This window comes from Trachypithecus francoisi, unplaced genomic scaffold (genome assembly GCF_009764315.1).
Source record: "Trachypithecus francoisi isolate TF-2019V2 unplaced genomic scaffold, Tfra_2.0 Lachesis_group0, whole genome shotgun sequence".
NCBI lineage: Eukaryota > Metazoa > Chordata > Mammalia > Primates > Cercopithecidae > Trachypithecus > Trachypithecus francoisi.
Genome location: NW_022681453.1, coordinates 194936488 through 194948866, shown reverse-complemented (window position 1 = coordinate 194948866; position 12379 = coordinate 194936488). Strand labels below are relative to the sequence as shown.

At 41.2% G+C, this 12379-nt stretch overlaps 2 protein-coding genes across 9 annotated transcripts in view; one reads left to right on the top strand and one right to left on the bottom strand.

Annotated features, from left to right (window-relative positions):
- Positions 1-12379, bottom strand: part of NCBP2 (nuclear cap binding protein subunit 2) — a 52570-nt gene that overhangs the window by 17094 nt on the left and 23097 nt on the right. The window contains exon 5 of one of the 6 annotated variants that reach the window (XM_033213172.1): positions 8186-8210. The exons of the other annotated variants lie outside the window; for them this stretch is intronic. Coding sequence (XP_033069063.1) covers positions 8201-8210 — 10 coding nt within the window. The 3' untranslated portion in view covers positions 8186-8200. Of the gene's footprint in view, positions 1-8185; positions 8211-12379 lie in introns of those variants that run through there. 6 annotated transcript variants of the gene reach the window in all.
- The window catches only part of SENP5 (SUMO specific peptidase 5), a 91086-nt gene that overhangs the window by 61676 nt on the left and 17031 nt on the right, over positions 1-12379 (top strand). The gene's annotated exons all lie outside the window — the stretch shown is intronic.

Genomic DNA, 12379 nt, shown 5'->3' with positions numbered 1-12379 from the left:
GCCAGAGGAGCATCTTCTGCCCCAGCGGTAGGAACCTGAGTTGCAGCTCGTTCCACCACCAGTTGAGTAAAGTAGACTTGGGTCCTGAATAAATATGAAAGGCAGTCAGGCCACAGGACTGCATTCCTTTGGCAAGTTCTGGCACTGCGCTGGGCTCAGAGCCTGTGGATTTGGGGTGCACGCAACTCAGACACCAACTCTGGTGGTGAAGGGATTGCCACCCCCCCATCTTGAAGCAGTGGAGTTTGGGGAGACACTCTTTCCACTTGGGGAAAGGAGAGGAAAGAATACAGAATATTGTGTCTTGCAACTCGAACACTAGCTGAGCCACAGTAAAATAAAGCACCAATCATTCCTGAAGCCTCCAGTTCTAGGCCCTAGCTCCTGGATGGTATTTCTAGCCCCGCTCTGGGCCAGAAGGGAATCTACTGACCCTGAAGGGAAGGGCCCAGTCTTGGAAGAATTTACCACCTACTGAGTAGAGAGCCCTTGGACCTTGAATCAATATCAGCAGTCACCAGGCAGGAGTTGCCACATGTGTTCAGTTGTGACCCAGTCCAGTGCCAGCTGTGGTAGCCATGGGAGTGCTTGCACCACCCCTCCCTCAACTCCACACAGCCCAGCATGGAGAGAGAGACTATTGTTTGGGGTAAACTGAAGGAAGAGAATGAGAGATTGCCTAATAATCTAGGAAATTCTACTCCATCTTACACAAGCACACCAAGGTGAGACCTCTAGGAGCCTGCAAGAGTCACATTCTTACGGGGCTTGGGGCTTCCCGTAGTGTAGATATGGCTGCAGTGACCATAGACTTAGATTACAACACTCAATTTCCTTTGAATACCTGGAAAGCCTTCTCAAGAAGGACAGATAAAAACAAGTCCAAACTGTGAAGATTAGAATAAATACCTAACTCTTGAATGCCCAGACGTCGATGAAGACCTGCAGGCATCAAGAACATCCAGGAAGGCTGGGCATGGTGGGTCACGCCTGTAATCCCAGCACTTTGGGAGGCTGAGGTGGGTGGATCACCTGAGGTCAGGAGTTCGTGACCAGCCTGGCCAACATGGTAAAACCCCATCTCTACTAAAAATACCAAAAAAATAGCTGGGTGTGGTGGCAGGCACCTGTAATCCCAGCTACTCAGGAGGCTAAGGCAGGAGAATCACTTAAAGTTGAGAGGTGGAGGTTGCAGTGAGCCGAGATCACACCATTGCACTCGAGCCTGGGCGCCAAGAGTGAAACTTTGTCTCAAAAAAAAAAAAAAAAAAAAGAACATCCAGGAAAACATAGCCTCACCAAACAAACGAAAGGCACCAATGACCAGTCTCAGAGTGACAGAGATATGTGACCTCTCAGACAATTGAAAATAGCTATTTTGAGGAAGCCCAGAGAATTTCAAAATAACACAGAGAAGGAATTAGAATCCTGTGAGAGAATTTTAACAAAGAGATTGACTTTTTTTTTTTTTTTTGAGACAGAATTTCCTTCTTGTTGCCCAGGCTGGAATGCAGTGGTGCAATCTTGACAACCTCTGTCTCCCAGGTTCAAGCAATTCTTCTGCCTTAGCCTCCTGAGTAACTGGGATTAGAGGCATGTGCTGGTATGCCCAGCTAATTTTGTATTTTTAGTAGAGATGGGGTTTCACCATGATGGTTGGGCTAGTCTCAAACTCCTGACCTTGTGATCTGCCCACCTCAGCCTCCCAAAGTTCCAGGGTTACAGGTGTGAGCGACCGCACCCGACAGAGATTAAAAAAGCAGAGGCTGGGCACAGTGGCTCACACCTATAATCCCAGCATTTTGGGAGGCCAAGGTGGGTGGATCACTTGAGGCAGGAGTTTGAGACAAACCTTGCCAACATGGCAAGACTCCATCTCTACTAAAAATACAAAAATTAGCCGGGCGTGGTGATGCAGGCCTGTAATCCCAGCTATTCGGGAGGCTGAAGCACGAGAATCGCTTGAACCTGGGAGACAGAAATTACAGTGAGCCAATATCATGCCACTGCACTCCAGCCTGGGCAACAGAGTGAACTCTGTCTCAGAACAAACAAAAACACCCCAACAAAACACAAAAAAACAAATTCTGGAACTGAAAAATTCAGTTGACAAACTAAAAAATACTTCAGAATCTCTCAACAGCAGAATTGATCAAGTAGAAGAAAGAATTAGTGGCTGGGCGCAGTGGCTCAAGCCTGTAATCCCAGCACTTTGGGAGGCCGAGACGGGCGGATCACGAGGTCAGGAGATCGAGACCATCCTGGCTAATACGGTGAAACCCCGTCTCTACTAAAAAAATACAAAAAACTAGCCGGGCGCGTTGGCGGGCGCCTGTAGTCCCAGCTACTTGGGAGGCTGAGGCAGGAGAATGGCGGGAACCCTGGAGGCGGAGCTTGCAGTGAGCTGAGATCCGGCCACTGCACTCCAGCCTGGGCGACAGAGCGAGACTCTGTCTCAAAAAAAAAAAAAAAAAAAAAAAGAAAGAATTAGTAAACTTACGGACAGACTATATGAAAGAAAATACACAGAGGAGACAAAAGAATGAAGCAAACCTACAAGATCTAGAAATCACAGGGCAGCTCTGAGAGTTACTGGTCTCAAAGAGGAGGTAGAGAGAGAGAGAGAGAGAGAGGGTAGAAACTTCACTCAAATAGTAACAGAGCTTTCCAAAGCCAGAGAAAGTTATCAATATTCAGGTACAAGAAGGTCCTAGAACACCCAGAAGATTTAACACAAATAAGATTACCTTAAGGCATTTAATAATCAAACTCCCAAAGGTTGAGGATAAAGAAAAAATCCTAAAAGCAGTGAGAGAAAAGAACAAATAACATATAAAGGAGCTCCAGTAATCTGGCAGCAGACTTTTCAGTGGAAACCTTACAGGCCAGGAGAGAGTGGCATGTCAAGTGCTGAAGGAAAAAAACGTTTATCCTAGAATATCAAACTCAGCAAAAATATACTTCAGACATGAAGGAGAAATATTTTCCCGGACAAACAAAAGCTCTGAGCGATTTTGTCAATATCAGACCTGACCTGTAAGAGATGGTAAGGGGAGTTCTTTAATCTGAAAGGAAAGGACATTAATGAGCAATAAGAAATCATCCAGAGGTACAAAACTCACTGGTATCAGTAAGGGCACAAGAACAGAATGGCTTGACACATTAATTGCCATATGTAAGCCATATTTTGAGTAGGAAGACTACAAAGCCTATCAAAATTATAACTACAATTTGTTAAGAGATAGTATAAAAAGATAAATAGAAACAGTGGCCAGGCACAGTGGCTGATACCTGTAATCCCAGCACTTTGGGAGGCTTAGGCAGGTGGATCATGAGGTCAAGAGATCAAGACCATCCTGGTTAACATGGCGAAACCCCGTCTCTACTAAAAATACAAAAAATTAGCTGGGCGTGGTGGCGGGCACCTGTTGTCCCAGCTACTTGGGAGGCTGAGGCAGGAGCATGGCGTGAACCTGGGAGGCAGAGCTTGCAGTGAGCTGAGATCGCTCCACTGCACTCCAGCCTGGGCGACAGAGCGAGACTCCGTCTCAAAAAAAGAAAGATAAATCAAAACAACAAAAAGTCAAAGAGGGAGATGGAGTTAAAGTGTAGAGTTCTGTTTTAGTTTTCTCTTGGCTTTTTGTTGTTGTTGTTATTGTTACTGGAGTTATCAGTTTAAAATAGTTGGATAGTTGGTTATAAGGTGATGTTTGCAAGCCTCATGAGGCTTTTATTTTGAGGTAACCATGTAACACCAAAACAAAAAATCTACAACAGGTATACAAAAAATTAAAAGCAAGAAATAAAAATACACTACCAGAGAAAATCATTTCAACACGAAGAAAGGGAGGAAGGGAAGAATATAAAACAAGTAGAAAGCAGATAACAAAATGACATAGGAAGTCCTTACGTATCAATAATAACATTGAATGTAAATGGACTAAAGTCTCTAATCAAAAGACATAGATTAGCTGAATGGAAAGAAAAACAAGACCCAACTATATGCTGCCTACAAGAAACTCACTTCACCTATAAAGATACACAGACTGAAAGGGCTGGAAAAACCAGACCTCCTCTTTTTCCATACAAATAGAAGTCAAAAAGAGAGAGCAGTGTAGCTATACTTAATGTCAGGTAAAATAGGTATTAAGATAAAAATTATTAAAAAGAGATAAGGTCATTATATAATGATAAAAAGGTCAGTAAGACAATATAAAAATTGTGTATGTGTATCTCCACACATACCTAACACTGGGGCACCCAGATATATAAAGCAAATATTATCCAAGCTAAAGAGAGATACCATCACAAAGAAGGCAAGAAAACAAACAAACAAACAACAACGACAAAGAAAAAAAAAAGAAAAGAGGCAAAGAGAGACAGACTCCAATGCCATAAGAGCTAGAGACCTCAATACCCCACTTTCAACATTGGACTCAAAATCAACAAAGGACCAGGTGCAGTGGCTTATGCCTGTAATCCTATCAGTTTGGGAGACTGAGGTGGGTGGATTACTTGAGGTCAGGAGTTCAAGACTGGCCTGGCCAACTTGGTGAAGCGCTGTCTCCACTAAAAATACAAAAATTAGCCAGGTGTGGTGGCAGGCACCTGTAGTCCTAGCTATTTGGGAGGCTGAGGTAGAAGAATCGCTTAACCCTAGCAGCGGAGGTTTCGGTGAGCCAAGATTGCGCCACTGCACTCCAGCCTGGGCAACAGAGTGAGACTCCATCTCAAAACAAAAAAAAAATCAACAAAGAAATACTGGACTAGCCAGGGGCGGTGGCTCACGCCTGTAATCCCAGCACTTTGGGAGACCAAGGCAGGCAGATCACCTGAGGGCAGGAGTTCGAGACCCAGCCTGGCCAACATGGTGAAACCCCATCTCTAGTAAAAATAAAAAATTGGCCAGGCATGGTGGCACATGCCTGTAATCCCAGCTACTTGGGAGGCTGAGGCAGGAGAATTGCTTGAACCTGGGAGGCAGAGGTTGCAGGGAGCCAAGATCGCCATTGCACTCCAGCCTGGGCAACCAAAGGAAACTCCTTCTCAAAAAAAGAAAATTGAAAACTTTATTCAAACAAATGAAAATGGAGATATAACATGTGAAAGCCTATGGGATACAGCAAAAGCAGTACTAAGAGAAAAGTTTGTAGCAGTAAGTGCCTACATTCAGAAAAGTAGAAAAACTTCAATAAACAACCTAATGATGCATCTTAACTAGAAAAGCAAGAGCAAACCAAACCCAAAATTAGAAGAAAAGGAATAATAAAGATAGGCCTAGAAATAATTGAAATTAAAATAAACCAATACAAAAGATAAATTAAACAACAGTTGGTTTTTTGAAATGATAAAATTGACAAACCTTTAGCCAGACTAAGAAAAAAAGAGAGACCGAAATAAAATCAGAGAGAAGAAGGAGATATTGCAACTGATGTCACAGAAATTCAAAGCACCATTAGCGACTACTGTAAACAATGATATACCAATATATTGGAAAACCTACAAGAAAAGAAATGGATACATTCGTAGACACATACAACTTACCAAGATTGAATCATGAAGAAATCCAAATCCTGAATAGACCAATAAAAAGTTACAAGATCAAAGCCATAATAAAAAGTTTCCCTTCAAAGCAAGCCCAGGACCCAGTAGCTTTACTTCTGAATTCTTCCAAACATTGAAGGAACTCATAGTCTTTGCATCGTGGCTCACACCTTTAATCCCAGCACTTTGGGAGGCCAAGGTGAGAAGATAGTTTGAGAACAGCCTGGGCAAGATAGTGAGACCCTGTCTGTAACTCTCTAAATAATAATAATATTTTTAAAGTTAAAAAAGAACTTATACCAATCCTGCTCAAACTATTCCAGAAAATCAGGGATGAGGGAATACATTCAGACTCATTCTGTGAGACCAGTATTACCCCGATACCAAAACCAGACAAGTACACATTGAAAAAGGAAAACTACAGGCCAGTATCTTTGATGAACACAGATGTAAACATTCTCAACCAAATACTGGCAAATCAAATTCAACAACATATTAAAAAGATCATCATGATCAAGTGGGATCCATTCCAGAGATGCAGGGATGGTTCAACATACATAAATCAGCGTGATGCTCATATTAGCAGAATGAAGGACAAAATCATATGATCATTTCCATTGATGCTGAAAAAACATTCACAATTTAACACAAGATAAAAACCTCAACAACAAAACAACTGTATAGAAGGAACATATTTCAACACAATAAAAGCATGTATGACAAACCTACAGGTGATATCATACATAGTGAATGGGGAAAACCTGATAGCCTTACCTCAAACATCTGGAACAAGACAAGGATGCCCACTTTCACCACTGTTATTCAATACTGGAAGTCCTAGCTAGGGCAATTAGACAAGAGAAAGGGCATCTAAACTGGAATGGAAGAACTCAAATTATCCTTGTTTGCGGACCTTATAGTCTTACACTTAGAAAAACCTAGACGCAAAGCCCTTGGATTAGTTTATACCCATAATTATAACTCACGCCCATAATCCTAGTGATTTGGGAAGCCAAGGCAGGAGGATTGTTTGAGGCCAGCCTGAGCAGCATAGTGAGACCCTTTCTGTACACACACACAAAATGAAAAGATTAGCTGAACATGGTACCATGTGCCTGTAGTGCCAACCACCAAGGGACTGAGGCAGGAGGTTCACTTGTGAGGTTGAGGATGCAGTGAGCTGTGATTGCACCATTCCACTCCAAATTGACTGACAGAGTGAGACCTTGTTTCTAAAAAAAAAAGAGATGCCAGGCGTGGTGTCTTACTCTTGTAATCCCAGCACTTTGGGAGGCTGAGGTGGGCGGATTGCAAGGTCAGGAGATCGAGACTATCCTGGCCAACATGGGGAAACCCCATCTCTACTAAAAATACAAAAATTAGCTGGGCGTGGTGGCGCGCACCGGTAGTCCCAGCTACTTGCAGGGCTGAGGCAGGAGAATCGCTTGAACCTGGGAGGCGGAGGTTGCAGTGAGCTGAGATCTCTCCACTGCACTCCACCCTGGTGACAGAGCGAGACTCCGTCTCAAAAAAAAAGAAGAAAATAACCTAAACTCTACTGGAAAACTATTAAAACTGGCTGGGTGCGATGGCTCACGCCTGCAATCCCAGCATTCTGGGAGGCCAAAGCAAGCAGATCATGGTCAAGAGATTGAGAGCATCCTGGCCGACGTGGTGAAACCCCATTTCTACTAAAAATACAAAAATTAGCTGGGTGTGGTGGCATGTGCCTGTTATCCCAGCTACTCTGGAGGCTGAGACTGGAGAATCTCTTGAACCCAGGAGGCAGAGGTTGCAGTGAGCCAAGATCGCGCCATTGCACTCCAGCCTGGATGACAGAGCGAGATTTCGTTGTTTTTTTTTTTTAAAAAAAAAGCTTTTATCAGAAGACAGGCAATAAACAAATGCTGGTGAGGATGTAGAGAAAAGGGAGCCCTTGTACCCTGTTGGTGGGAATGTAAACTAGTACAGCCACTATGGAGAACAGTACAGAGGTTCCACAAAAAACTAAAAATAGAACTACTACCATATGATCTAGCAATCCCACTGCTAGGTATAGATCCAAAAGAAAGGAAGTCAGTATATCGAAGAGATGCCTGCACTCCCGTGTTTATTGTAGCACTATTCACAATAGCCAGTATTCACAATAGCCAAGATTCTATATCAACCTGTCCATAAACAGATTAATGGATGAAGAGAATGTGGGCCATATACGTAATAGAATATTACTCAGCCATTAAAAAAGAATGAAATCCTGTCATTTACTACAGCATAGATGGAACTGGAAGAGATTATGTTAAGTGAAATAAGTCAGGCACAGAAAGATGTCACATGTTCTTATTCATGTGGGAGCTAACGAAACAATTGAAGTCATGGAGATAGTAGAATGATGGTTAGCAGAGTCTGGGAAGGGTAATGGGGAGCGGGGGAAAATTTGGGGATGGTTAGTGGGTACAAAAATATAGTCAGAATGAATAAGATCTAGTGTTTGATAGCACATACGATGACTATAATCAACAATAATTTATTGTGTATTTAAAAATAAAAGAGTGGAATTGGAATGTTTCCAGTACAAATCAGTGATAAATACTTGAGGTGATAGAGACCCCGGGGCCTCTGAGGTGATTATTACACATTGTATGCCTGTGTCAAATCATCACGCGTACCTGTAAATAAAACACCTGTCAGTACCCATAAAAATATAAAAAAGGAATTGATTAATCCAAGTACATGATAGATGGGTATTAATGACACTGTCAAGTATTTTTTAAAGGTTTAAGTTTTTTCATAATGAAAAAGAAGAAATTCTACCAGCATTTTAAACTTCTACCCAATGATACCATTAATTTTATTATGGATAATTTTAGACATAATAATAATTAGAATAGCATCATGAATCCCCATGAATCTGTCATCCAACCTCAAGAATTAACATTTTGCCATTCTAGTTTTATGTTTATCTCTACCCACTCCCCTCTTCACTCTGTGATTATTTTTGGTGAACTTTTTTGAGGTATAATGTATATGCAATAAACTGCATCCATTCAAAGTATAAGTTGAGTTTTAACAATTGCACACGCTTGTGAAACTGTCACCACAATCAAGATACAGGACAATTTCATCATCTCCTAAAGAATTCTTATAATCCTTTGTGCAGCCTTTCTTTGCCCAGCCCCCAACCCAGCAACCACTAATCTGCTTTTTGTCACTTTAGACAACTTTGCATTTTCTAGAAGTGTATAAGTAGAATCATGCCCCATACAATTTTGTTTGGTTTCTTTTATTCAGCATAAAGGTTTTGAGATTCATCCATGTGACCGCGTGTGTCAATAGTGTATTTCTTTTAGTTGCTGAGTAGTAGTCTATTGTATAGATAGATCACATTTGTCATCCATCCGCTGGCTGATGGATATTTGCATTGTGTCCCATTTTTCGCTCTTACAAATAAAACTGCTATATAACATTTGTGTATAAGTCTGTGCGTAGATACACATCAATTTCCTGGTTAAATACTTAGAAGTGGAATTGCTAGATCATATGGTGAGTGCACATTTAACTTTTGAAGAAACTTAAACCATTTTCCACAGTGATAATCTGTTTTACAATCCATACAGCATTTTACTTAAGAGAGTTCCTTTGTTCTATATCCTCAGATTTGGTATTGTCATTCTTGTTAATTTTTTTTTTTTTTTTTGAGACGGAGTCTCGCTCTGTCGCCCAGGCGGGAGTGCAGTGGTGCGATCTCCGCTCACTGCAACCTCTGCCGCCTCTGGGGTTCACGCCATTCTCCTGCCTCAGCCTCCCTAGAAGCTGGGACTACAGGCGCCGACCATCACACCCGGCTACTTTTTTTTGTATTTTTAGTAGAGACGGGGTTTCACTGTGTTAGCCAGGATGGTCTCGATCTCCTGACCTTGTGATCCGTCTGCCTCTGCCTCCCAAAGTGCTGGGATTACAGGCGTGAGCCACTGCGCCTGGCCCTGTTGTTATTTTTTAATAGAGTCAGAGTCTTGCTTTGTTGACTAGGCTGGTCTCAAACTCTTGGCCTCAACGAGACCTCACAAAAGATGATATATGGCCGGGCGCGGTGGCTCAAGCCTGTAATCCCAGCACTTTGGGAGGCCGAGACGGGCGGATCACGAGGTCAAGAGATCGAGACCATCCTGGCTAACACAGTGAAACCCCGTCTCTACTAAAAAATACAAAAACCTAGCCAGGCGAGGTGGCAGGCGCCTGTAGTCCCAGCTACTCGGGAGGCTGAGGCGGGAGAATGGTGTGAACCTGGGAGGCAGAGCTTGCAGTGAGCTGAGATCCGGCCACTGCACTCCCGCCTGGGTGACATAGCGAGACTCCGTCTCAAAAAAAAAAAAAAAAAAAAAAAGATGATATATAACTTTCAGTTTGTCTGTGTTCTTATGCTAACATTGTATCCTCCCACCTCAGCCTCTCGAAGTGTTGGGATTACAGATGTGAGCTACCATGGCTAGCCTCTTCTTAATTTTACCATTTTAATGGGTATATATAATATTGTCTCATTGTGGTTTTAATTTTTATTTCCTTGGTGACTAATGACATTGAGCACCTTTTCATGTGCTGTTTATATGTTTGGCCTTTTTGTATATTTTTAAAAATTATATTGTTACGTATATTATTGTAAGTGCTTCCTACAAAAGACTGTACTGAGTACTTTTTTTTTTTTTTTTTTTTGAGACGGAGTCTCTGTCGCTTAGGCTAGCATGCACTGGTGCAATGTTGGCTCACTGCAGCCTCCGCCTCCCGGGTTCAAGCAATTCTCATGCCTTAGCATCCTGAGTAGCTGGGACTACAGGTGCCCGCCACCATGCCTGGCTCATTTTTGTATTTTTAGTAGAGACGAGGTTTCACCATGTTGTCCAGGCTGGTCTCAAACTCCTGACCTCAAGTGATCCATCCACCTTGGCCTCCTGAAGTGCTAGGATTACAGGCATGAGCCACTGCAGCCAGCTGAGTACTTTTTAAATTATATAAAATACACATAAAATTTACTATCTTACTCATTTTTAAGTGTACAGTTCAGTAGTATTATTTACAATATTAGGCAACCAGTCTGCAAAACTTTTTCATCTTGCAAAACTGAAACTTGTATATCATATTTTGTGAAGTCTCTGTTAATACTGTTTGCCCTTTATTGGATTATCTTTTTATTATTGAGTTGTAGGAGATGTTTTTATGTTCTGAATATAAGTTATTTGTCAGGTCTATGCTTTGTTATTGTTTTCTCTCCTTCTGCAGCTTCTCTATTTGTTTTCCTAACTGTCTTTTGATGAAATCTAATTTACTATACTTTTCCATTATAGTTGCTGCTCTCTATGTCCAGTCTAAAATATATTTGCCTCGTGTGTTTTCTTACAATAGCGTTGTAGTTTCCAGTTTTACATTTACATCTCTGATGCATCTCAATGAATTTTGTATGTGAGAAGTGAGGTAGGTCGGCCATGGTGGTTCACACCTGTAATCCCAGCACTTTGGGAGGCCGAGGCAGGCGGATCACCTGAGGTCGGGAGTTCGAGACCAACTTGACCAACATGGAGAAACCCTGTGTCTACTAAAAATATAAAATTAGCCAGGTGTGTGGAGCATGCCTGTAATACCAGCTACTTGGGAGGCTGAGGCAGGAGAATCACTTGAACCCAGGAGACGGAGGTTGCAGTGAGCCAAGACAGTGCCATTCCACTCCAGCCTGGGCAACAAGAGCAAAACTTTGTCTCAAAAAAAAAAAAATGAGGTAGGGAGGATCAAGATTTTTTTTTTTCCTTAGTGTACTTTTCTTTTCCAATTTAATTGCTTTGGCACCATTATAGAAAGTCAACTGATCATATATGTGTAGGTCTACTTCTGGATTTTCTGTTCTGTTACACTGATGCCTATTTTTTATGTTAACACTACACGATATTACTGTATCTTCATAGTGTGTCTGAAAATCTCTGTGAGTCTGCCAGCTTTATCCTTTTTCCAGATTGTTTTGGCAATTCTGAGTCCTTTGCATTTTCATATAAACTTTAAAATTAGTTTATCAAACTCTGTTTAGTAAGCATGCTGGAGTGATTGAGATAGTGTTTATACATTAGTTTGGGGAGAATGGACATCTAATAATATTAAGCCTTTCAGTCTATGAACATGGTATATCTTTGCATTTATTTAGGTCTTTAATTTTTCTCAGCATTTTTTGTAATTTTTAGTGTATACATCTTATATATACATTCTTGTTAAATGTATCCTTAAGTATTCATGTTTCTGAAATGGCTATGAACAGAATTTTAAAAATATTATCTTCTAGTTGTTTGTATATAAAAATACAATTGATTTCTATATTTTGACTTTGTAACTTCTGACCTTACCAAAGTCATTTACTGCTTATAGGAGCTTTTTTGTATATTCTGTGAAATTTTCATAGACACTTAACATCTGTAAGTAGTGACAGTTTTATTTCATTCTTTGCAATCTGTATGCCATTTTTTTCCTTGCCTTACTGTACTGGCTAAGACTTGGTACAATGTTGAATAGAAGTAATGAGATAGACGTCTTTCCCTAGTTCTCAATCTTGGAAAACGTTCAGGTTTTCACTATTGTATATGATGTCAGCTGTAGGCTTTCGTATTATTCCTATTTTCCTGAGAGTTTTTAATTATAAGTAAATACTGAATTTCATCAAATGCTTTTCCTGCATCTAAGCAGATGAACCTTTGGTTTTTCTTCTTTATTCTGCGAATGGAACCCAAACTGAAGGAGCAACACCTTTCTTGAGACATGGCAGGCTCACATAGTAGCTCTTAAAGTTTCAATTTGATCATGACAT